This window comes from Lissotriton helveticus, chromosome 1_2 (assembly GCF_964261635.1).
Source record: "Lissotriton helveticus chromosome 1_2, aLisHel1.1, whole genome shotgun sequence".
NCBI classification, from domain to species: domain Eukaryota; kingdom Metazoa; phylum Chordata; class Amphibia; order Caudata; family Salamandridae; genus Lissotriton; species Lissotriton helveticus.
This window is the reverse complement of record NC_136058.1, coordinates 188,179,955-188,206,139: the sequence shown is the minus strand read 5'-3', so window position 1 is coordinate 188,206,139 and position 26,185 is coordinate 188,179,955. Positions and strand designations below refer to the sequence as shown.

At 47.8% G+C, this 26,185-nt stretch overlaps 1 protein-coding gene across 46 annotated transcripts in view; it reads left to right on the top strand.

The window, feature by feature from the left end:
* LOC144799531 (uncharacterized) overlaps nt 1–26,185 on the top strand; it is a 5,513,712-nt gene that overhangs the window by 3,149,374 nt on the left and 2,338,153 nt on the right. For 40 of the 46 annotated variants that reach the window (XR_013603860.1, XR_013603862.1, XR_013603865.1 and 37 more), the window contains one exon: nt 1,541–1,597. The exons of 5 other annotated variants lie outside the window; for them this stretch is intronic. Coding sequence is in view for 38 of the 41 variants with exons in the window: in XM_078671256.1 (XP_078527382.1) it covers nt 1,541–1,597 (57 nt within the window). In the remaining 3 variants the exon portion in view is untranslated. Of the gene's footprint in view, nt 1–1,540; nt 1,598–16,524; nt 16,759–26,185 lie in introns of those variants that run through there. One more of the 46 variants, XM_078671247.1, reaches the window with a different exon arrangement.

The window sequence follows — 26,185 nt, the reverse complement described above, 5'->3', positions numbered from 1 at the left end:
TCACTTGGATCCGTGGGATTCATATATTATTCCAATGCCGTCTCCACCAACTCCACAACCGTCGGAGTCACCTCCAGAAGATATAGATGGATTTCATAACCTTATACGGCGAGCTGCTACTAGGTTTCAGCTTCCAGTGAATGTGGAACAAACTGATTGTTTCCTACACGATTTCAAAGAGGAGGCTAGGAAAGTTACCAGTACAATCCAATAATAGATTATATATGGACTGAGGGTATCAAGATTATGAAAAATCCTGCATCTGTGCCTGCAGTGCTTCCAAGGATTGATAAAAAATATCGTGCTCCGATCAACAGCCTATCCTGACTCATTGGTCATCCCAGGCCGGATTCAGTCATTTCACAGGCCGCCCGACAAAGGTCTAAAAATCCGGCCACACCCATCACTACACCACCAGACAAAGAGGGACGTCGTATTGACCTCATTGGTAAAAAGTTCTCAACCATTGCTGCCGCCTTCATCAGGGCAGCAGATTCATTAGCGATCATAGGGCGTTATGATCACCAAATGTGGTCGGATATGGCTGGTCTGATTGACTTTATTCCAGAGGACAAATGACAGGAGGCTCGAAAGATCTTGTTGGAGGGAGAGCGTGCAGCAGCAGAAACCATCGACTGCGCTTTGGATATTGTCAACACAAATTTTAGGCAATTGGCTGGGCCAGCAGTTCTCAGGCGCCAAGGTTAGCTAAAGGCTACCACCTTCTGACCAGAAGTCCAAACAAAAATATTAGATATGGCCTACGACAGCGTATCTTAGTTTGGCAAACATATTGATGAAGCTCTCCAAGCAATTAAGACAGACACTGATACTGCAAGATCTGTGGGTTCCCTCCAATACAAACGGGGAACAATCAGAGGTGCTAGAGGGCGTGGCTATTCCTCTAGAGGAGGTTACCATCAACAGAGCAGACAATATCAGCCTCAATATCAGAAATCTTAGCAATCTTTGTACTGGCAATCCAATACGGCTGGTTTCTCTCACCAAGGAGGCCAAAAACGCTCAATCAATCAAGGGGGAGACTCTCATAGAAACAAGTGAGTTCAGCCGGGCGCCAGTCACATTTCCTTCCCTCCCTGTGGGCACGAAAAATTTCTTTTTTCCTAGATCAGTGGCAAAAATTTTCTCTGACCGCTGGGTGCTATGAATCTAGATTTTGACTGTAGTGTATATACTCATCTTCCTATTCATTCATTCTTTTCACTTCTCCATAGACAGTGGTGAAGTTTCGAGAAGGTGCAGTTTATTTCTACACAAGTGTGAAACCTATTTTCGCTTTGATTCAGGTCTCTCGCTCATTTCTATTTCTTGGCAGTTACTTTACAGGTTGGTCAAAACCTATATTCACTTGTAGCACAAGTCATTTTAGATCAGTTGTTGGGTGGAAGACACAATGGTTTGCTACTTTCACTGAAAAAAGACACTGCACAAACATTGACTTTTAATGCAAATGCATCTACCATTATTATCCTATTGCTTGTGCAGGTCACTACATTTTAATTCGTTTGGTTTCTTGCAGAATGAGCGCACTCAAGAAGATCGTCAACGTGAATCATCAGATTGGAACCAAGGACAGGTAGGTTTTCCAGACTTTTTTTAATTCTCTGAAGATGGGATACATTCAGGTTATCCATCCTATGAGAATCAGTAAGCGCGTGCATGTGGTTTACATACCGGTTAACACAGAATGACCAATGTGATTTTTTTTTAACTCCTCCAAGAATTTAAATCTATAAAATGTAGCCCAAGATACAATTTGAGCAGCAGAAGACTCCCAGACTGAGTGAGGATGGGGTGGCGATACACAAGATGGGCTCTGATTACTCAAGACCTGATATGGGAGGTGAGCTATGCCAAATCCTGGGATCCATGCTGCTTAGCCTAACCAAGGTTGACATGAAGATAAATGCCCTCTTGTATTGGATAGACAGGATGTCGGAGCACATTGATAAGCACACTTAGCTCTAAGATATGGTAGAGAGGCAGGTGTCAGATGCTGAGGATGAACAGGTTTCCTCGGCTGGGACACAGACGCAGCTGGAAAGGCACAGTCGCCACTGCAGGGCAGGGCAGAAGACTTGTCAGCCTGCCCCCTGCGGAACAACCTTCTTATTGTCGGCCTGGCAGATTCAACAAATGCCGCAACAAGGAAACTTTCATGGAACTGCTCTTCATTGACCACTTGGGCAAGAAACATTTTCAGATCTATTTGTAGCGGAACGTGTTCACCGTTCTCTAACCCTGCATTCGGGGGCCAGTCCCCGTCCGGTTGTAGCACAGCTGCTAAATTACCGCAATTGCAATGCTGCTCTCTGCCACTCCCGTGAGCTACAGACACTCTGCTATGAAACTGCAGAACTTTCAATGTTTCCGGTCTTAACTTCACATATGCAGAAGGTGCAGACAGTTCCTCACTGCTAAACAAAAGTTGCAGGAGCTGCAACATCACTACCCCATTCTCTACCCTGCTCGATTGAGAGTACTTTTTAACAGAAAAACTAAGATCTTTAATAACCCTAAAAACCTACAGCCATTCCTTAAACAGCACGAGTCAGCAAGTGGCTAGCGGAGGTCACCGAGATCCGGCGGTGACAATCATGCAATCTACCAAGAATTGGAAGGACTTGATTGGTGCTCTCTTGACTCTCAATTCAATAGTATTGTTAAATTGCTAAGTGTTATTTCTTGGCATGCTCTACCTATGATTGTTGTCAGTCTTTCTGTTGCTACTATGCTTGTGAGAGCAGGGTGGTATGTGCGCTTTGGAGAGTGTGAGCTTTTTCTGATAGATACATCTGCCGTGTGGATTCCTCACCTTGTGAATATCCCCCTGCGTCAGCAACATTCGGAAATTCTTTTCATAGCTTCGCGCCGACGTGGACTTGGACGTCATAGAGGCACGGCATCGCTCGCGACTCCGCTGACATCACCGACGCCTATAATAGGCCCACGCCGGCGTGATGACATCAGTTCCCTTTTTTCCACGTCGTTGACGCTAACGGTTTTCTAGGGATCGTCCATAGCTGTGACTGTAACTTTGTTACTTTGCATTGTTAGTGTTCCTTTATCTCCTCTTTCAAGATGTCTTCGAAGAAGACAGGTTTCAAAGCCTGTGGAGAATGCGGCAAGACTATGTCCATTACGGATCCACATGAATGCTGTTTGTGGTGTCTTAGCTCCGACCACGACGTCGAAGACTGCCGTTCCTGCAAGAAGATGACTCCTAAGGCCCTCCGGGAAAGAGAAGCTAAGCTTATTGTTGCAAAGCTTAAAGGGAGTAAAGACAAAAAGAAATCGAGATCGCGGACTCGAAGCTCGAGGTCAAGATCTCGCTCGAAGTCGCGTTCGGATTCGTCCTCAGAAAGAAGCATAGAAAAAGATCTCATGAATCCCGACATCGTTCAAAGAAGGACTCGGGTTCTAAACCAAAGTCGCAGGTGAAGCTGGTAGAAAAAAAAGTAGTGTCTTCAGCTTCGGAAGAACATGACGCCGGAGGTGCGGCTTCGTATGCTGATTTGCCTGGTTCGCCGAAGCAGACAGCGAACCCATCTCCGAATCCATCCCATTCTCCGGATCGGGAGGATGCAGGTGAGGAGGAGATAGTTGGAGAGGGAGAGGCTCTGTTGCCCGAAGGTCTGTCGACTCCGGTGCACCAGCCTGAAGTGGAGGTCGACATCGTATCGACTCCGCACCCTCAAGAACCACCTGGGGGTTCATACCCAGCCTTCCCGGCTCCAGGTCAGGATCCAACGCATTTTCTAAATGCGATGTATGGTATCTACTCCAGGGCTATGTACCCCTCTGGGATGCCTGTTGGTCCCACGGGTCCGATGGCATTTGGTCTGGGTATCCCCCAATCCTATGCCCCTGCGCCCTTTATGCCCTTTATGCTGGCTCCGGCACCGCATTGGCATCTTCCGACACCGGCGAAGCCTTCAACTCCGAAGCCATCGACGCCGAAGTCGACGACACCGAATCCTTCGACGCCGGTTCCATCATCTCTGATGCCAAATCCCGAACGATGTCGTGGAAGTCTTCCTCATACGGCGTCGGGCTTGGCGCCGGCTCCGGCTTCGACAGAGTCGACAGTGGATCCGACGGCTTTGAAAGTGAAGCACAGGTCGAGGCGTGAAGCCCAGAGACTGATGGAGGAAGAGAGCTATCGTGAGGAGTATTTGGAGGAAGGTGAACTACAGGATCCTGAGGACCTTTATGAGGATCTTTCGGTGGCCAGTGGTCTTGAACTGTCCCCTGAGTGGGATTTGGTTTCGGTGACAGACGAACCCTCAAAAGATGTGGCTCCTTACCACGTTGTAATTAAAAAAGCAGCAAATTTGTTGAACATCGCTTTACCTACTGCTGAGTTCAAATCAAATCTACTCACAGAGGTTCTTCACTCTCCCTCTTCGGTGACTGAACCATTGCTGCCCTTTAATGATGCTCTTAGAGATCCTATTTTAGAGGTCTGGAAGAAACCGTTGTCAACTCCAGCTGTGTCTAGAGCTGTTGCCAGAAGGTACAGGACTGCTCCAGATGATCCTGAATTTTTATCCACTCACCCTCTTCCTGAGAGTTTGGTGGTACAAGCTGCATGTTCCAAACGATCAACTGGAGCTTTTCCTCAAGTTCGAGCTGAAAAGGAATTGAGAAAGCAGGATAAGGCTGCAAAAAAGATTTTCTCTTCTGCCAGCATGGCATTAAAGTCCACAAACGCGACCTGTTTGATGGGTCGTTACATTCACGCACTAATGGACACTGTTAAGCAGTTAGTGCCAAAGATACCGGAAGATGATAGAAAAGACTTACAGGAGGTTATCTCGGACACTCAGGCTGCAGCAAGGCAGGTGATACAAAGTGGTTTAGACACTGCAGATTCTGTGGCGAGGATTATGGGCTCTTCAGTTGCTACGAGGAGAGCTGCATGGCTGAAATCTTCTGAATTTTCAACTGATGTCCAGTCTGCATTGTTGGGTTTACCATTCGACGGATCTGGTTTGTTTGGGAAGAAGGCAGATGCTGCTTTAGAACATTTTAAAGACTGCAGGGCGACTGCTAAGTCGTTGGGCCTTCAGACCAGGGGTACTTTTGGAAGGCGTACTAGAGGATTTAGTAGATCTTCATTTCGATCTTACAAATCTATACAACAACAACCACGGCAGCAGCAGAACACGCTGTACAGATCTTATAGGGGCAAGTAGAGAGGCCGTTCTCGAGGCCGTCAAATCTCCTCCTCTTCCTCCTCTTTCCCTTCCCAATCCCCTGCCAACGCAGCAAAGCAGCCATAGATCCGCCATTACGGGTCATGTGAGCCCAGTGGGGGGCCGGCTTACCCATTTCCTACAAGATTGGGAATTGATAACATCGGATCTTTGGGTTCTCAATCTTGTAGAGAATGGGTATGCTCTTCCCTTTCGAGAGTTTCCCCTAAATTACCCTCCTTGCCAGGGTTATTGTTCGGAGGACCACCTGCTTCTCCTGCAGGAAGAAGTCCTGGCACTTTTTCGAAAAGGTGCGATAGAGGTGGTTCCAGAGCAGGAAAGGGGTCAGGGATGCTACTCCCGGTGTTTCCTGATCCCCAAAAAGGATGGCAGGCTTCGTCCAATTCTGGATCTCAGGATCTTGAACCTTTACCTGAAACAGGAAAAGTTCAAGATGCTCACTCTTGCACAGGTTCTTCAAGCGCTGCTGGAAGAAGACTGGATGGTGTCGATCGACTTGCAGGATGCGTATTTTCATATTCCCATCTTGAAGTCGCACAGAAAGTATCTCCGTTTTACGGTTGGGTCGCAACACTACCAGTTTGTGGTCCTTCCGCTTGGTCTTACTACTGCACCTCGAGTCTTCACCAAGGTGATGGCAGTGGTGGCAGCACATCTCAGGAGGTCGGGGATACCTGTATTCCCATATCTGGATGACTGGTTGATCAAAGCGGAGTCGCCGGAGAAGGTGCTCCATCATCTGCAAGAGACAACTCAGTTGTTGCACAAGTTGGGTTTTTCGATAAATGTGCCCAAGTCTCAGCTGGTGCCCTCCCAGCACAACCTGTTCATAGGTGCGGTACTGGACACTACTGTTTGTCATGCATTCCCTCCACCTCAAAGGATTCGCGACATTCAGGAAATGATTCCTTTGTTCTACAATGGAGCGGTCGTTCCAGTCCTGAAGGTTCTTCGCCTGCTCGGTCTGATGGCTTCTTGCATTCTGTTGGTCAACCTTGCACGCTGGTACATGAGGGCACTCCAGTGGTGCCTCCGCAGGCAGTGGTATCAGCACAACGGAGATCTCAGGGAGTCAGTGAGGATCTCCAGAGAAGCTGAAGCGGGTCTGTCTTGGTGGAGCGTAGAAGGCAATCTGTCGCAAGGAAAGCCTTTTCAACTTCTTCCATCGGTGGCCACGGTAATAACGGATGCATCCACTCTCGGATGGGATGCTCATCTGGGGGACCTGGAGGTCAAGGGTCTTTGGTCTCCAGAGGAAAGGTTGCTTCACATCAACCTTCTGGAATTGCGGGCGATACGTCTGGTGCTCAAGGCCTTCCTCCCTTCCCTTCGCGGTCAGTCGGTTCAGGTCCTGACGGACAACACGACTGCGATGTGGTACATCAACAAGCAGGGAGGAGTGGGGTCTGCAGAGAGGCTCTGTGTCTCTGGTCCTGGGTTCAGGACCATCAGATTTGTCTGATGGCAAATCATCTGGCCGGAGTTCAGAACGTTCGTGCAGACAGTCTCAGTCGGCAGTTCTCTGCCGACCACGAGTGGAGGCTTCATCCGGAGGTCGTTCGTCACGTCTTTCGGACGTGGGGGACTCCTCAGGTGGACCTTTTTGCCACTCAAGAGAATGCTCACTGTCCGTTATTCTGCAGTCTCCAGTATCCGATGCAAGGAGCCTTGGGGGACGTGTTTCAGTTGAGTTGGAACTCGCAACTCCTTTACGCGTTTCCTCCCATACCTTTGATTCCTCGGGTTCTGAGAAAAATACACCAAGACCGGGCCCAAGTTATATTGATCGCCCCGGATTGGCCAAGAAGGGTGTGGTACCCAGACCTTCTCCACCTCTCCTCTCACCCGCCGCTCCGTCTCCCTCACAGGGCAGATCTTTCTCCCAGACGGACTTGACCGTGTCGGCGCAGCGGGCATTCGGGGCTCTGCTCTCTCCTGGATTGCGTCCTTTCTTACAGGTCGCTCACAAGCTGTTCACCTCTCTGGCTTCTCTGCTTCTCCCCTCCCGGTGTCTTGTGGGGTTCCCCAAGGTTCCTCCCTTTCTCCTCTTCTTTTTAACCTTTATATTCGTCCCCTCATTGTTTCTCTTCTTGATCTGGGCGTCTCTGTGTATAATTACCCAGACGACCTCCAGCTCGTCTTTGATCTTTCCTCTTCTTCTCACTCTTTATCATTCTTTCGCTCCACTCTGGTTTTCATCTCCGGATCGATGAGCGCCAATCATCTCAAGCTCAACCCAGACAAGACCGAGCTTGTCTTGACTGGTGGCTCATCCAGTCCTTGGTCCTCTGCCTTCTGGCCCCCGATCTTTGGTCCCCCCCCTACCCCGGTTTCCTCTGTTAAAACGCTGGGCATTAAGGTCAGTCAGGACCTGTCAATGCACGGCCATGTCAGCTCTGTTGTGTCTTCTTGCTTTCTTTCCCTTCGTTTGATCCGAAAAATTTCTCGTTTTTTTTCCCTGGATTCCCTTAAAATTATCATTTCGGCCCTTATTATTTCCCACCTTGATTATGGAAAAAGCTTGTTCGTGGGCATTCCTGCCTACGAAACTCGCCGTCTCCAAGCAATCCAAAATCAGGCTGCTCGTCTTATTTTTCATTTTCCCAAAACTCACCATATTACTCCTGTCCTTAAATCACTTCACTGGCTACCTGTTTTGCAGAGATCCCTATTTAAATTAGGGTGCCTAGTCTTCCGGGCTGTTGATCGCTCTGCTCCGGCGTTCATCAACACCCTGATCTCCACTCACACCCCTGCCCGTACCCTCCGTTCCTCTAGTTCTGCCCTCCTCACTGTTCCCCGCTTCCGCAAATCCCGCACTGGTGGTACCAGATTCTCTGTTCTTGCCCCCCGGTTCTGGAACTCCCTCCCCCTATCTCTGTGCTCAATTCCCATTTTTTCACACTTCCGTAAAGCGCTCAAGACTTTCTTGTTTGCCCAGGCATACTCCGGCTAACCTCCTTGGGGATGTATGACGTTACATCGCGAACTTTTACAACGCACACCGTTACAACGCAATTTTTACAACGCAGATACATTTAAAACGAATGCTTTTACAACGCATGACATTACATAGCAGATGCTATTACAACGCATGCCATTACAACGTAAGTATAGGTAAGTATATTATTATTTTTTTTAATGTAATTTATTTAAATGTAATTAATTTAATAAATTAAATTATTTTTTAATAATTATTTTGTAAATATATATACTTTAAAAAATAGTTTATTTTAAAAAGAACAATTATTATTAAAGAACTAATATTAAAAAATAATAAAATTATTAAAATTTATTATTTAAATTATTTAAAATTATTTATTTAAAAACTGAACCCTAAAAATACCCGTTACCCTGAACCCTTAAAATACCCATGTACCCTAAAACCCAAACCTTGCCCTGAAACCTAAAAATACCCCTGTACCCAAAAACCCAAACCTAGCCCTGAAACCTAAAAATACCCATGTACCCCAAAACCCAAACCTAGCCCTGAAACCTAAAAATACCCCTGTACCCCAAAACCCAAACCTAGCCCTGAAACCTAAAAATACCCCTGTACCCCAAAATTGAAACCTAGCCCTGAAACCTAAAAATACCCTTGTACCCCAAAACCCAAACCTAACCATGAAACCTAAAAATACCCCTGTACCCCCAAACCCATACCTAGCCCTGAAACCTAAAAATACCCCTGTACCCCAAAACCCATACCTAGCCCTGAAACCTAAAAATACCCCTGTACCCCAAAATCCAAACCTAGCCCTGAAACCTAAAAATACCCCTGTACCCCAAAACCCAAACCTAGCCCTGAAACCTAAAAATACCCATGTACCCCAAAACCCAAACCTAGCCCTGAAACCTAAAAATACCCCTGTACCCCAAAACCCAAACCTAGCCCTGAAACCTAAAAATACCCCTGTACCCCAAAACCCAAACCTAGCCCTGAAACCTAAAAATACCCCTGTACCCCAAAACCCAAACCTAACCCTGAAACCTAAAAATACCCCTGTACCCCAAAACCCATACCTAGCCCTGAAACCTAAATATACCCCTGTACCCCAAAACCCATACCTAGCCCTGAAACCTAAAATTACCCCTGTACCCCAAAACCCAAACCTAGCCCTGAAACCTAAAAAATACCCCTGTACCCCAAAACCCAAACCTAACCCTGAAACCTAAAAATACCCCTGTACCCCAAAACCCATACCTAGCCCTGAAACCTAAAAATACCCCTGTACCCCAAAACCCATACCTAGCCCTGAAACCTAAAAATACCCCTGTATCCCAAAACCCAAACCTAGCCCTGAAACCTAAAAATACCCCTGTACCCCATAACCCAAAACTAAATATATACTATTACTTAAATTAATTTATTTAATTTACATTTTAAAAAAATGATTTAAAAAAATAACATACTTACCAATACTTACGTTGTAATGGCATGCGTTGTAATAGCATCTGCTATGTAATGTCATGCGTTGTAAAGGCATGCGTTGTAATGGATCCTGCGTTGTAATGGTGTGCGTTGTAACGGTGTGCGTTGTAATAGTTGCGTTGTAAGGGTTGTTTCCCCTCCTTGGCCCTGTTCTGTTCTGATCAGTAGAGCTCTCAGCACCAGGAAGCCGCTTGGCCACCGTGCGCTCAATAAATACCTTATTCATTCATTCATTCATTCATGGAGGGGCAGGTTCTACACCCCCACCTCCAGACCTTACACCTTCATGCCTGGAGATTGAACGGGGCAACCTGAGTTCTTTTTCTCTCCCGTCTGACGTGGTCGACGTCATCTTTTCAGCCAGGAGTGACTCCACTAAGTCAATCTATTCTTATAGGTGGTCAAAATTTGTCACTTGGTGCGGAGAGAAATCTATGGACCCTTTGAGAGCCCATTTGTCTGATGTTCTCCAGTTTGCCCTTTCTCTGGCGCAACAGGGGCTTGCTGTTGCCACAGTGAAGGGCTATCTTTCAGCGCTGTCGGCATTTCTCTGCTTGCCTGACCAGCCATCTCTTTTTAAATCTCCTGTAGTTTTTAAGGTTTTTGAAGGGCCTTACGAATAAGTTCCCTCCTACTACTTTTATTGTGCCTCAGTGGGACTTAAATCTCGTATTGACCTTTTTAATGGGTGCTCCCTTTGAGCCTCTTCACAAATGTCCTATGAGGTTTTCGACTCTTAAGACAGTCTTCCTCGTTGCGATAACCTCGGCAAGGAGGGTAAGTGAGCTTCCAAGCCCCCTTTCTTGACCATTCATGCTGATCGAATGGTTCTTAGGACCAGGGCTGCTTTTCTGCCTAAGGTGGTGACTCCTTTCCACCTTGGTCAATCTGTTACCCTCCCTACCTTTTATCCTCCCCACACCCTTCCAAGGAGGAGGAGAGATTACACCGTCTGGACCCCAAGAGGGCGGTGTCTTTTTATCTGGACAGATCTAAACACTGTCGTTGGATGACCAGCTCTTCATTGGCTATGCTGCCTGCAAGAGAGGGAGAGCGGTCCATAAAAGAACTTTATCAAGATGGATCGTCCTCTTTATAAAGATCTGCTACTCTTTGGCCGGTAAGGAACCTCCAGAGGGTATAAGGGCTCATTCTACAAGAGCTAAGTCTTCAACCTCAGCATTGGCCAGAGGTGTTCCTGTAGAGGATATTTGTAGGGCGGCAACTTGGTCTTCCCTCCACACTTTCGCAAAGCATTACTGCTTGGATTCCGAAGTGAGGAGGGACGGTCACTTTGCTCGCTCTGTTCTCCAGGATTTCCTGGTCTAGAAGAGTGGACACCCTCCTCCGGGATTGGGGACTGCTGTGGGACTCTATTCACAAGGTGAGGAATCCACACGGCAGATGTATCTATCAGAAGAACAAGTTACTTACCTTCGGTAACGCTTTTTCTGGTAGATACAATATCTGCCTGTGGATTCCTCACTGACGCACCCGCCTCCCCGTTGTCCACTCTTCTATGCCAGAGTTTCTATAATGTATTATTTTATTGTCAAGGAGTTGTTTATTTCAAATGTTTTATTGCATTTGCTTCACACTGTGTGTGTTACCATGATATTTTTACTGCGTATACTGTGTATATGTCTACTGTCATTGGTCCGTCTGTGTGCCTCGAAGGCACGGAAAAAAGGGCGGAACTGATGTCATCACGCCGGCGTGGGCCTATTATAGGCGTCGGTGACGTCAGCGGAGTTGCAAGCGATGCCGTGCCTCTATGACGTCCAAGTCCACGTCGGCGCGAAGCTATGAAAAGAACTTCCGAATGTTGCTGACGTAGGGGGATATTCACAAGGTGAGGAATCCACAGGCAGATATTGTATCTACCAGAAAAAGCGTTACTGAAGGTAAGTAACTTGTTCGTTTGGTATGCCTGGTTGCTGCTTCCAGGGCTTCCCCCATGATCTGTTGTAAGTTTCCATTGTGGGGCTGGTTGGTCAGTCAGTTGAGACGGCTGAGAAGGTGCTGACACTTAGTGTGCTTTAAGATCTCTATGTTCATTTGAGAACTGCAGTTATCTATTTTTTTAGCCCAGTGCACGCATGACATGATGCCTATCCCTGACGCAGGGGTACTTGGCAGGCCTAATCTGCCTCTGCTTGGGGACATGGCATGGATTGGGGATGGATTTTAGGCGTATCAGCTGACTGTAAGGCACAGAAGTGGGCAGATATATGTACGTATGCTGTGGCATGACTTATGTACATTCACAGTATGGTGTGGACATGCCTTGCGGGGTAGTGATCCCTTCTACTTCTGATGGACACCCATCAATATTTAATTTTTTAACATGAAGTGTCAGAGGGTTGAATGATAATAGGAAAATCCATAAAGTGGTGTTGTATTTGTAGCATCACCAGATAGATGTGGCTGTGTTCCCAGAAACATACTTGCCCTCCAATAGTGGGCTGCTCACGCAGAGACGTATGAGCGGAGAGTGCCACTCTGTGGGCTTTACTACACATGCACTCTGAGTCTTAGTGTAGGCCTGATGCAGTTCTAGCATCTCAACTGCACAAGGTGTACGTGGACCCTGAGAATCATTTTGTGGTAGTGCACTGTCACAAAGAACATTTTGACATGTTACTTGTAGAGATTTCTGATGGATACCTCTGAATTCCTCACCTTTTGAATACCCCCTGCACCAGCATTCCACGGAAATTCTTTCCTAGCACTCCCACGTCTAGGTCTGCTGGTCTCTCACCAGATGTTCCGGCTACTTTGCTCGATCTATTTTGATAGATCTAGATTGTTTGGAACAAAGGCAGATTCTTTGTTGCAGCGCTTCAAGGACGTTAGGGCTACGGCAACATCGTTGGCCTTCAGTCCCAGCCCACGGGCTATGGACACAAAAGGTATCGAGGCTTTTGGAAGGCGGCTTCTTTTTGAGGCCATCAGCAGCCACAGCAGCAGCAGAACCCTCTGTACAGCTCGTACAGAGGGAAAGGTAGAGGCTGTCTGTGTGGAGCCTCTCGACAACAGTCTTCCTCCTCCTCCTCCTCCTCCCTTGTTCCCACCACCGGTACCACGGGAAAGCAGCTCTAGATCCCCCATCTTGTAGGATGCTGGTCCTGTAGTTAGCCGGGTGTTCCATTTTCTGCAAGATTGGAAATCGGTTACTTCAGACCTTTGGGTTTTGTATCTTGTAGAAAATGGGTACGCCCTACCTTTTCAAGAGTCTCCACCTCCTTACCCTCCTTGCCAGGGCTGGTGGTCAGAGGACCATTTCCTGCTCTTGCAACAGGAGGATCTTGCCTTGCTGCAGAAAGGCATGATAGAGGTGGTTCTGGAGCAGGAAAAGAGTCAGGGATGATACTCCAGTTATTTCCTGATCCCCAAGAAGGACGGCCGGTTGAGACCGATCCTGGACCTCAGGGTTTTGAATTTTTACCTCAGGAAGGAAAAGTTCAAGATGTTGACCCTAGCTCAGGTTCTTCAGGTGCTGCAGCAGGAAGACTAGATGGTGTTGATCGGCTTGCATGATGCTTATTTCCACATCCCTATTCTGAAATTGCATCGCAAATATCTCCGGTTTACGGTAGGGTCCCAACGCTACCAGTTTCTGGCCCTCCCGTTCGGTCTCACTTCTGCACCACGGGTGTTCACAATGGTGATGGCGGTTGTGGCAGCACATCTCAGAAGGTTGGAGATTCCGGTTTTCCCCTAGTTGGATGACTGACTGCTCAAAGCAAGATCCCCAGAGATGTTGCTGCGTCTCTTGCAAGCAACAAAGTGACTGTTGTTCAACTTGGGTTTTTCAATAAATGTACCCAAATCTCACCTGGTGCCCTCTCAGCGCAGCCTGTTCATAGGGGTAGTACTGGACACTACTGTGTGTTGAGCTTTCCCGCCTCCGCACAGGATTCTCGACATCCAGGAGATGATTTATTTGTTTCATGTTGGATGGGTTGTTCCAGTTCTGAAGGTTCTATGTCTGCTTACAGTCAGCCAACCATGCACGCTGGCACAAGAGGGCACTCCAGTGGTGCCTTTGCAAGCAGTGGTATCAGCACAATGGAATTCTCGGGAAGAAGGTCAGAATCTCCAGAGGCACAGCAGTGGAGCTGTCTTGGTGGAGTGTGCCGGGCAACCTGTCTCAAGGAAAGCCTTTTGAACCTCCTCCACCGCTGGCCACAGTAATCACGGGTGCCTCCACTGTAAGCACTACCACGATGAGTTACATAAACAGGGAGGGGTTGGGTCGTATCGTCTCTGTAGAGAGGCTCCGTGACTCTGGTCTTAGGCTCAGGGCCATCAGATTTGTGTGTTTGGATATCATCTGGCTGGGGTGCTAGATGTGCATGCTGACAGTCTCAGTCGGCAATACTCGGCCGATCACGAGTGGTGGCTTCATTCGGAGGTGGTCCATCACATCTTTTGGATTTGAGGGTTTCCTCGGTGGACCTTTTTTCCGCTCAGAAAAATTCACACGGCCCGTCATTCTGCAGTCTTCAGAATCCGATTCAGGGAGCATTGGGGGACGCATTTCAATTGGATTGGAGCTCACAACTCATTTGCATGTTTCCTTCCATACCTTTTATTCCTCGAGTTCTAAGAAAGATTCACCAAGACCGGGCCCAAGTCATTTTGATTTCTCCGGATTGGCCATGAAGGGTGTGGTACACAGATCTACTTCACCTGTCTCTGTGCCCTCCGCTCCACCACCCTCTCAGGGCAGACCGCCTCTTGCAGTCGCAGGAACAGGTACTACACCCTCACCTCCAGAGCTTGCACCTTCATGCCTAGAGCTTGAGTAGGGCAACCTGAGTTCTTTCTCTCTCCCACCGGATGTGGTGGATGTTATTTTGCACATTAATTAAATGAACAGGCAAACCCTGTTGATACAAATATTGAGTCTTTTTTTTTATTTTGTAGCGTGCTCCAGGGGCATTAGTCTCTGATCATGGAGTGTAAGAATCAAGTCCAAGTAGCGGTCCCTGGGTAGGGTCCGTCCCCCTGGGCACTGTGGGAAAACGCACTCACGGGATGTTTGAATATCAAAACTCCACCATAACACAAAAGCTGTTCCAAACTTATATATGATGATCTTTATTTATTCTTCATCCTCATGGGATATCTTTTCGTATTGCGGTTTAAAGCCAGCAAAGATACATCAGCAAATTAAATTAAATATGTTGATCGTGAATCCTAAATTCCAATCCTTCCCGATGCATTTCGAGCAACCAGCTCTTTTTCAGGGGATAGTTCTAAAAAACACAAAACTATCATGAGGAAACTATCCTAACAATGATCCCTGGTTACTAACTAGCCAGGGAGTGGTAGCCAATACATGTGACAACAAATAGTGCCTGTATGTATGAAGGTGCGTCACTATAAGCCATCATAAAACCCAGTGCACAAGATCGAACAAGGTCAGCAATAGCCTAAATAGTACCAAACAACATGTGCTTAAAAACAGGGTGCGTACCTGAAAATCGGGCAATTGAAACTATACATGCATACAACCGAGTGAGCTGACGCGCGGTATAGTGAACTGGAAAGCGACAAACTGAAATAAACAGTCTAAAGTATCCGACAACAGTGGTGCCATGCATTTAATCTGATTTCCAAGCAAGATCACTTAAGGAACCAAGGGCCAGATGTAGGTAATCAGATAATACCGATTCTTAAATACCGAATTTTACCGATTCGGTATTTAAAAATCGGTAATTGAGATGTAGAGGAAAAATCGTTATTTTTTACCGAATCGGTAAAAATTGGTATCTGAGTTTCGGAAAATACCGATTCGGTATTTACCGAATATGTATTTACCGATCGGTATGTCCAATGCATTCCTATGGGCCAAAACCCATAGGAATGCATTGGAAATACCGATTGGTAAATACCGATCGGTAAATACCGATCGGTACATACCGAATCGGTATTTTCCGAATCGGACAGCAAACAAAAGTGAAACTTAACACAACAGCCAATCAGGTGCAACCACCCTCCCCCTTCCTACCAGGAAGTGGGTACACAGGCAGCTGCAACTAATTAGAAGGTTCTGGAAAGGCAGTTGGAGCAGAGAGACTGGGAGCAGCAGCAGCAGCAGACAGAGCTTGTGAATTTTTGAAAACTTTAACATGGAAAGCAGCAGGGACACTGAGCAGGCTGACAGGAAAAGAAAGCTTAAATTCAGTAGTATGGAGCTACAGGTCCTTGTTGAGGAGGTGGTAAAGGTACACCACAGACTTTTTGGAAAGCAGTCCCTCACTGTGCCAGAATCAACAAAAAGGAAAATATGGCTGGAAATCTTAGATAAAGTTAATGCAGTGGGAGTGACCACCAGAGTCACTGAAGATTTAAAGAAGAGGTTCTATGACCTAAGGAGCCTCACAAAGAAAAAATTGGCTGACCGCCACAAACAGTCACAGAAAACAGGTGGAGGAAAGAACACTGCAACCCCCTCACCAACCTGGAGGAGCTGGTAGCCACAACCCTGGATGCTGAAAGTGTCCATGGACTGGGAGAAGTGGACAGCTCGGCGCAATCTGCAAAAAAAAAAAGGTAAGATGCATGCACAGCAATCCCCCTCCCACCCCCATCCATCCCTCACCCCTTGCAGCTAAGTTACCCCAGTCCCATGGTGTCTGTGCAAAACTGTAGCAATGCATCATGGTACACGTAGTCAGTTATTGAAAGACCATGTCACACAGCACTGTAACCAACAAGTTATTTAAATGAATGCAGACAAAATGAAGGGCAGGCGGCATGTACAAAGTGCAATGTTGTATGTTTAATTGTAGTGGCTGTGACACATTTGCACCTAGCTGATATGTGCTCATATGTCCACAGGTCACACATCCAGAAGGCAGTCCGAGGAGGCAGAAGGCACGGCACCCCAGAGGGATGACAGTCAGGAGCCAGGGCCCAGTGCATCCCAGGACACAGGTGTTCCGAGTGGGCAGCCACCCTCCCAAGAAACTGCCATCAGTGAAGAAATGCAGGGCTCCCCAATTCCTTCACAGTCACCACTATTGGTCTCATCACCAGAAATGCCTGCATCCCTTGTAGTAGTAACACCTGTTGCACACCCTAGCAGGAGGCATGTCGTTTCCCCACTGCTGGAAATGGAGACAGGTGCTGATGAAATGGTGGGTGAAGACTCACAGAACTTGTCTCAAGCTGACATCACTGCCACACTGCAGCCCAGCATAGAGCCTGTACAAAGTACCACTAGAAGGCCCACAGTACAAGGAAGGGGTGTAGGTGCACGTGGGGAGGGGTCCAGTGTCTTCCAAGGCCGGGAGGGATCTATGGTCAGGATTCAGAGGATGCAGGGCAAGGGCATCATGGCCTGTCAAAGACAAATGCGAAACCTGAACATCAACATGCATGAAATTGGCAAGGGCATAAAAGAGCTGGTGGAAGTGAACAAGAGCATGGCAACAGGCATACAGCAACTGTGCACTAAACTTGACTCTGAAATTACTGCAAGGCGCAGGGACAAGCAGCGCGCAGAGAGAACAGAGAAATCCAGACACCGCCTGGCAACAGCCACATCCCTGCTATGCAGGCGTAGCATCAATAGTCAGGAAGTCCTGACTCATAAGAGCAACCAGTTGACAAGGGGCATAGCTGGAATGACCGGTGCGCTGGAGGCCCTACTCAATGCACAAAGTGCACAAAGTTCTGCTATTGACGTGCCGGACACTGAAGCTAGCACCAGTAGGAGCAGCACAGCTAGCCCCCATGGCGTAGAGCCAAGGAGGAGCAGCAGGCGACAGGGTGAGGCACAGGCCAAACGCCCAGTGAACAGGTTGAGCCACAGACACCTGCCTGTGCAAAGCGTGGCCGAAAATGAACAGTTGTAACTATGGCCTACTGCCATTGGACATTTGATTCATAGTTAATTAAGTTTTATTTGCACATTTGTGCCATTTCAACCTGCCTTGTGACAGTGTACAACTACGGTGGGTGGATTCAACACCTGTCTGAGTGTGTTTGCTCACTGTGAGCATTGCTGTCAAATGCTTACTGTTGCACTTTTGTTCTTTAACATATCTTTATAAAATCTAATTAAACAGAAGCTTGTGCTTTCACTATAGCTCAGTGTCTTCACTTACTCAGAAATAATTGCGTGTTATGTCATCACGTCTGTATCTGCCATCACTTGGTGTTGACACTCCAGCAGGTTGTCTTTCAGGCACAGCAATGTCGTCGTCATGATCCTCATAGTCAGATAACTCCACCTCAGTCCCCTTCTTAACAGCCAGATTGTGCAACATAGCACAGGAAGCAATGATCTTACAGCAGGTGATGGGGGTATACTGCCTTGCACCTCCGCTCTTGTGCAAGCATCTAAACCTGCTTTCCCAGATACCAAATGTTCTCTCAACAACATTGCGTGTGCTCTTGTGTGCCTGGTTGTATCTCCTTTGGCTGGGTGTTGAGGGGTTGAGGTAGGGGGTGAGTATGAATGAGCGGAGTGCATATGCACTGTTTCCTAAAATGAAAAGGAAATAATTTACTCACATGCATACATGTACTGCTTATTGCAATAGGTGTAATAGGTGTTGCACACTGTCTCTTACCTAGGAGGTAGCCTTCACCAAATTCCCCTGCAGTCAGGCGTGCATAGATGCCACTGTTTTGAAATATATATGAGTCGTGGGTACTTCCCGGGAATTTTGCAACAAGGTCTGTGATGACGTTCTTTGCATTGCAAATCACCTGCACGTTGATGGTGTGGCTTGACTTCCTATTGCGGTAAATGTATTCTGTGGCAGCAGGGGGACAAATGGGGATGTGCGTGCCATCAATGCATCCGATGATATGGGGAAATCTTGCCATCTGGTAGAAGTCAGATTTGGTTTGAACCAGTTCAGCATGGGTGGATGGAAAAGAAATGTAATGCTCTATCCTATGCAACATGGCGTCAAGGAAATTGTGAAAAAACCTTGAGAGGCTGCTCTGGCTCACCCCTCCCACCACAGCTACCACGCTCTGGTAGCTCCCTGACGCCAGCAGGTGGATGCTGCACAGCACCTGTACATGTGTTGGGATTGCATGTGCCCTTGGGGTGGGGTGCTCCAACAGTGGTTTCTGATAGATACATCTGCCGTGTGGATTCCTCACCTTGTGAATACCCCTTGCGTCAGCAACATTCGGAAATTCTTTTTTCGTAGCCTCGCGCCGACGTGGACTCCTGACGTCATAGAGACATGACCTCGCTCGCGACTCCGCTGACGTCACCGACGCCTATAATAGGCCCACGCCGGCGTGATGACATCAGTTCCCTTTTTTCCGCGTCGTCGACGCTAACGGTTTCGGGATACTCTGTAGCCTTAGTACATTGTTACTTCGTTTCTTCGATTCTCCATTCTCAGATATTTCTATTCTAACTGTCATGTCGACAAAGAAGACCGGTTTTAAGCCTTGCAGAGAATGCGGGAAGATGATGTCCGTTACGGACCCTCACCAAGACTGTATCTGGTGTTTAAGCTCGGATCATGACGTCGATGGTTGTTCATCATGTCAAAAGATGAATCCAAAGGCTCTTCGTGAGAGGGAATCTAAACTTCTTGTTGCCAAACTTAAAGCAAGTAAGGTTAAAAGATCCTCGAAGCATCCGAAGAAGTCGAGGTCGAGATCCAGGTCAAGGTCTCGAGAGGCGTCGGCCTCGAAGTCATCATCCGGTCATGCTTCCAGTTCCCACAAGAAGCATAAGAAGAGGAGACACGGATCCCGTCATCATTCCAGATCGAAGTCTCCCAAAAGGATGAAGTCGAAAGTGATTCCTCCTCATGAGTCGGAAGGTGAGGCTTCGCCTTCGGAGTCGATGGTCCATTCTCCGACTCCAGTTCCGGATCCGACTCCGACTCCGTCTCCGGCTCCGTCTCCGGCTCCATCTCCGGCTCCGGAAGACACCGATGGAGTTCCTGTTGAGGAAGGGGCTTCGAATCCTGTTGAGGAAACAGATTCTAATGTGCCTCGAGGTCAGCCTGAGCATCCATCATTCCCGACTCCAGGTCAGGACCCTTCTGCGTTTTTAAACGCGATGTATGGTGTTTTCTCGAGGTCGTGGTACCCCTCTGGAGCGCCTTCGGGTCCCATGGGTCCTATGGCTTTCAATTTGGGTGTTCCTCACTCTTATGCTCCAGCACCCTTCATGCCATATATGCCGGCTCCAACTCCGCTGTGGCAATATCAGGTTCCATCAAGGTCGACGCCGATATCGACGCCGGCTCGGCCGAAGTCGACGACCCCGGTTCCGGCGTCACCGACTCCCTTGGATTCTATGGGGCAGCCTTCCAAGCCCTCGGATTCGATTCCGAAGTCGGCTCCGACGCCGTCGAATTCGGCATTGGATTCGACTGCACTTCGAGTCAAAATGAGATCTCGTAGAGAGGCTCAACGACTTCTGGAGGAGCAGAGAGTTAATGATTCATCTTCTGAGGTGGAGGAAGGTGAGCTGGAAGGGGATTGTTTCGAAGACCTGGCGGATGCTAGTGGTCTTGAGTTTTCTCCGGAGTGGTCTTTGCCTTCTGGACCTGATGCCCCCTCCAGGGATGTTCAACCTTATCATGTTGTCATGAAGAAGGCAGCAGGACTTTTAGGTCTGACTTTACCCTCTGTCGAGTTTAAATCGAATTTGTTGACAGAGGTCCTCCATTCTCCTAGTTCGTCAGTAGAACCTTTGCTCCCATTTAACGATGCCTTAAAGGATCCTATAATGGAAGTTTGGAAAAAGCCTTTTTCTGCTCCTGCAGTTGCAAAAAGTGTGGCTAGGAGGTATAGAGTGGCTCCTGAGGATCCTGCTTTCTTATCTTCGCATCCTTCCCCTGAAAGTTTGGTAATTCAGGCCGCTTGCTCTAAGAAGTCTGTTGGAGCTTTTCCGCAGGTACCTGGCGACAAAGAGGCCAAGAAACAAGATCAGGTCGCGAAGAAGATTTTTTCTTCGTCTAGCATGGCTTTGAAGTCTTCTAACGCCACTTGCCTCATGGGAAGATACATCCATGCTCTTATGGACTCTATAAGTTCTTTGGTCCCTAAGGTTCCTGAGGCTAGTAGAAAGGACTTTGAAGAGGCTTTATCTGACACTCAGGCAGCGGCTCGTCAGGTCATCCAAAGTGGACTTGATACAACAGATTCGGTGGCAAGGATCATGGGCACGGCGGTTGCCACGAGGCGTTCAGCCTGGTTGAAGTCATCTGACTTTTCAGCGGATGTGCAGTCTGCATTATTGGATTTGCCTTTCGATGGCGAGGGGCTTTTTGGGAAGAAGGCAGACGCGGCCTTGGAGAGATTCAAGGACAGCAGGGCAACTGCTAGATCTCTTGGCCTTCAGGTCAGGGGTTCTACGACCAGAAAGTTTAGAGGAATTGGTCGCTCTTCCTTTCGGTCGTATAGACCTGCTCAGCAGCAGCAGCAACAACAGCAGCAGAATACCTTGTATAGGTCTTACAGAGGGAAGCAGAGAACACGTCCTCGAGGTCGTCAGGTCTCTTCCTCCTCCACCTCCTCCAACCCCCCAGCCACAGAAAAGCAGCCCTAGATCCACCATTCAGGATCATGTGGGTCCAGTGGGGGGTCGGCTTACCTACTTTCTACGAGATTGGGAATCGGTTACATCAGATCTTTGGGTTCTCAATCTCGTAGAAAATGGGTATGCCCTTCCCTTTCGGGAATTCCCTCCCAATTACCCTCCTTGCCAGGGATATTGCTCAGAGGAACATCTGTTACTCCTACAGGAGGAAGTCCAAACACTTTTGAGAAAAGGTGCGATAGAGGTGGTTCCAGAGCAGGAAAGGGGTCAGGGATGCTACTCCCGGTATTTCCTGATTCCCAAGAAGGATGGCAGGCTTCGTCCGATCCTGGATCTCAGGATCTTGAATTTTTATCTGAAGCAGGAGAAATTCAAGATGCTCACCCTTGCTCAGGTTCTTCAGGCTCTGCTGGAAGAAGACTGGATGGTGTCACTCGACTTGCAGGATGCGTACTTTCACATCCCAATCCTGAAGTCGCACAGGAGGTATCTCCGTTTTACGGTTGGGTCACAACACTACCAGTTTGCGGTCCTTCCGTTTGGACTTACTACTGCACCTCAGGTCTTCACCAAGGTGATGGCAGTGGTGGCGGCGCATCTCAGAAGATCGGGGATTCCGGTATTCCCGTATCTAGATGATTGGCTGATCAAAGCGGAGTCGTCAGAGATTGTGCTTCATCATCTGCAGGAGACAACCCAGTTGTTGTACAGGTTGGGTTTTTCAATAAATGTACCCAAGTCTCACCTGGTGCCCTCCCAGCGCAACCTGTTCATAGGTGCAGTACTGGACACAACCGTATGTCGTGCATTCCCTCCCCCTCAAAGGATTCGCGACATACGGGAGATGATTCCTTTATTTTACAATGGAGCGGTCGTTCCAGTCCTGAAGGTCCTTCGCCTGCTCGGTCTGATGGCTTCATGCATTCTGTTGGTCAACCATGCACGCTGGCGCATGAGGGCGCTCCATTGGTGCCTCCGCAAGCAGTGGTATCAGCACAACGGAGATCTCAGGGAGTCAGTGTGGATCTCCAGAGAAGCTGCAGCGGATCTGTCTTGGTGGGGCGTGGAAGGCAATCTGTCCCAAGGAAAGCCTTTTCAACTTCCCCCATCGGTGGCCATGGTGATAACGGATGCATCCACTCTCGGGTGGGGTGCTCATCTGGGGGATCTGGAGGTCAAGGGCCTTTGGTCTCCAGAGGAAAGGTTGCTTCACATCAACCTTCTAGAATTGCGGGCGATACGTTTGGCGCTCAAGGCCTTCCTCCCTTCCCTTCGCGGTCAGTCTGTTCAGGTCCTAACGGACAACACGACCGCGATGTGGTACATCAACAAACAGGGAGGAGTGGGGTCGCAGTGTCTCTGCAGAGAGGCTCTGCGTCTCTGGTCCTTGGCTCAGGACCATCAGATTTGTCTGATGGCAAATCATCTGGCCGGGGTTCTGAACGTTCGTGCAGACAGTCTCAGTCGGCAGTTCTCTGCCGACCACGAGTGGAGGCTTCACCCGGAGGTGGTTCACGACATCTTTCGGATGTGGAGGACTCCTCGGGTGGACCTGTTCGCCACTCACGAGAATGCGCACTGCCTGTCTTTCTGCAGTCTCCAGTATCCGATGCAAGGAGCCTTGGGGGACGCGTTTCAGTTGAGTTGGAGAGGTCAACTCCTTTACGCGTTTCCCCCCATACCCTTGATTCCTCGGGTTCTGAGGAAGATTCGCCTAGACCGGGCCCAAGTCATATTGGTCGCCCCGGATTGGCCAAGAAGGGTGTGGTATACAGATCTTCTCCACCTCTCCTCTCACCCGCCGCTCCGTCTCCCTCACAGGGCAGACCTCCTCTCTCAGATGGAGGGGCAGGTTCTACACCCCCACCTCCAGACATTGCACCTTCATGCCTGGAGATTGAGCGGGGCAACCTGATTTCCTTTTCCCTCCCGCCTGACGTTGTGGATGTCATCTTGTCAGCCAGGCGTGACTCCACTAAGTCCATCTATTCTTATAGATGGGCGAAATTTGTCTCGTGGTTTGGGGAAAGGTCTATTGATCCTTTGAAGGCCCATTTGTCTCACGTTCTCCAGTTTGCCCTTTCTCTGGCTCAGCAGGGTCTTGCTGTTGCCACGGTGAAAGGTTATCTTTCTGCGCTGTCAGCTTTTCTCTGTTTGCCTGACCAGCCTTCTCTTTTTAAGTCACCTGTGGTTTTAAGGTTTTTAAAGGGCCTTATTAATAAGTTTCCTCCTGTCCCTTTTATTGTGCCTCAGTGGGACTTGAATCTGGTCTTGACCTTTTTGATGGGTGCTCCTTTTGAGCCTCTCCACAAATGTCCCTTGAGGCTTCTTACCCTTAAAACAGTCTTCCTCGTTGCAATAACCTCGGCAAGGAGGGTAAGTGAGCTTCAAGCTCTTTGTCACAAGCCCCCTTTCTTGTCCATACATGCTGATCGAATGGTTCTCAGGACCAGGGCTGCTTTTCTGCCTAAGGTGGTAACTCCCTTCCACCTAGGGCAGTCCATTACTTTGCCTTCCTTCTATCCTCCCCCTCACCCTTCTAAGGAGGAAGAGAGACTGCACCGTCTGGACCCTAAGAGGGCGGTGTCCTTTTACTTGGACAGATCCAAGGACTTTCGTTTGGAAGACCAGCTCTTCGTTGGATTTGCTGGCTGCAAGAAAGGAAGAGCGGTCCATAAAAGAACTTTATCGAGATGGATCGTCCTCTGCATAAAGATCTGCTACTCTTTGGCCGGTAAGGAACCACCAGAGGGTATAAGGGCTCATTCAACTAGAGCTAAATCTTCGACCTCAGCATTGGCTAGAGGTGTGCCTGTTGAGGATATTTGTAGAGCGGCAACTTGGTCTTCCCTCCACACTTTCGCGAAGCATTACTGCTTGGATTCCGAGGTGAGGAGGAACGGTCATTTTGCACGCTCTGTCCTTCAGGATTTCCTGGTCTAGAAGAGTGGACACCCTCCTCCGGGAGTGGGGACTGCTGTGGGACTCTATTCACAAGGTGAGGAATCCACACGGCAGATGTATCTATCAGAAGAACAAGTTACTTACCTTCGGTAACGCTTTTTCTGGTAGATACTATATCTGCCTGTGGATTCCTCACTGACCCACCCGCCTCCCCGTTGTCCACTCTTCTTTGCCAGAGTTACTGTAATGTAATGTATATATATTTTGTTGTCAAGGAAATGTTCCAATTTCTTTCCTGCTTTTGCTTAACACTGTGTGTTTTGCCTTGATTATTGTGTACTATGTATACTTGTATATTTCTACTGTCATTGGTCCGTCCGTGTGCCTCGATGGCACGGAAAAAAGGGCGGAACTGATGTCATCACGCCGGCGTGGGCCTATTATAGGCGTCGATGACGTCAGCGGAGTCGCGAGCGAGGTCGTGTCTCTATGACGTCAGGAGTCCACGTCGGCGCGAGGCTACGAAAAAAGAATTTCCGAATGTTGCTGACGCAAGGGGTATTCACAAGGTGAGGAATCCACAGGCAGATATAGTATCTACCAGAAAAAGCGTTACTGAAGGTAAGTAACTTGTTCTTTAGGTCCCTGATGAGCTCCAAGATGGTGTCTGGAGCCAACCTGTACCTTTGCAGTATCTCTTCCTCTGTGAGCATGAACAGGGTCACCCTCTGCCTGGAAACCTGCTTCTGTCTCAGCCATTCCCTCTCTCCTTCCTCCTGTAGCCGTAGCCGTCTTGCAATGACATAAAATGCCGCCATTGTGCAAACAGAATTGCATTTTGGGTCCATTTTTATAGGCTGCACCTGGTTACCACCTGATTTGAATCCATGGTAAATACCGAATCTTAAATACCGATTTTGGTGCAAATTCGGTATTTCAGAGCCTCCCTACATCTCAATCTTCAATTTTAACTATTCTTAATTACCGATTCGGTATTTTACCAATCGGTAAGTTTACCGATCGGTAAGTTTACCGATCGGTAATTTTTCCAATTCGGTATTTTACCGATGGGTAAGTTTACCGATTCGGTAAATTTACCAATTCGGTCTATTTTCTATCACCTACATACCAATCGCTCAATACCGGTCGGTAACGGTCGAAAATCGGTATTTTCGGCCGTTACCGACCGGTAAAAGCCTACCTACATCTGGCCCCATGATACATGCATTTACGGGTTAAGTGAATTTCCAACAAACAGTTGTGAACCCGAAGCGAAGGGTTTAGCTCACTTGTACAGCGTGACCCAATGAGGTCGTAAACAGTGAAATCACCACTTAAACAGGCAAGCATGAATTTAAACAAGATGACTTGATGTTTAAAGCACATTAAGCCGTGAGATCAAGCATTGGCATGCATTACTCATGCTATTTGCATGCACAAACACGTATGTTAGAAACGGAGTATTAATTCAGAGATACTTACTCAGGGGTGAACATCAGGTACCTATCTGTACATAGTGATCCGGAAAGCCGTCACTATCCCATGAATTAAGCCCACTATTAAACACAACAAAATGAAACAGTGTAAGAGGACTAACGCTCGGGTGTGCTAGGGGAATAGAATGAAAAATGGTGGCCATCTTAAAGCGTTCATCAATCAAACAAAGATCATGGACAAAAGAAACTCAAATTAAAAAAGAAAGTACTACCTCCATTATGCAAAAATATATGCTGAAGAAAATAAAGAATGACAAATAAACTCCCAATGGAAAGTGCATATAAATAACATACCCTCAAAAACAACACTGTACTTTAAGACAGATCAATCAGCGAGAGAAATACATCATAGTAAGTAAGTTTTTATTGTATATAGTTAATTAAAACCTTTACAATATGGTTACATAAAAACACATGTTTTAAGAATAAAATGTACGACCTTAGAGGATCGTTAAAAAAAAAAAAACACACAAAAAAAATAACTTTCTAAAATGTCTGTATGTTTGGTATATTTGTGGGAGGGGGTTAGGGGTCTATTCATAGCCCTTCGGGCATGCCATGTTCGAAT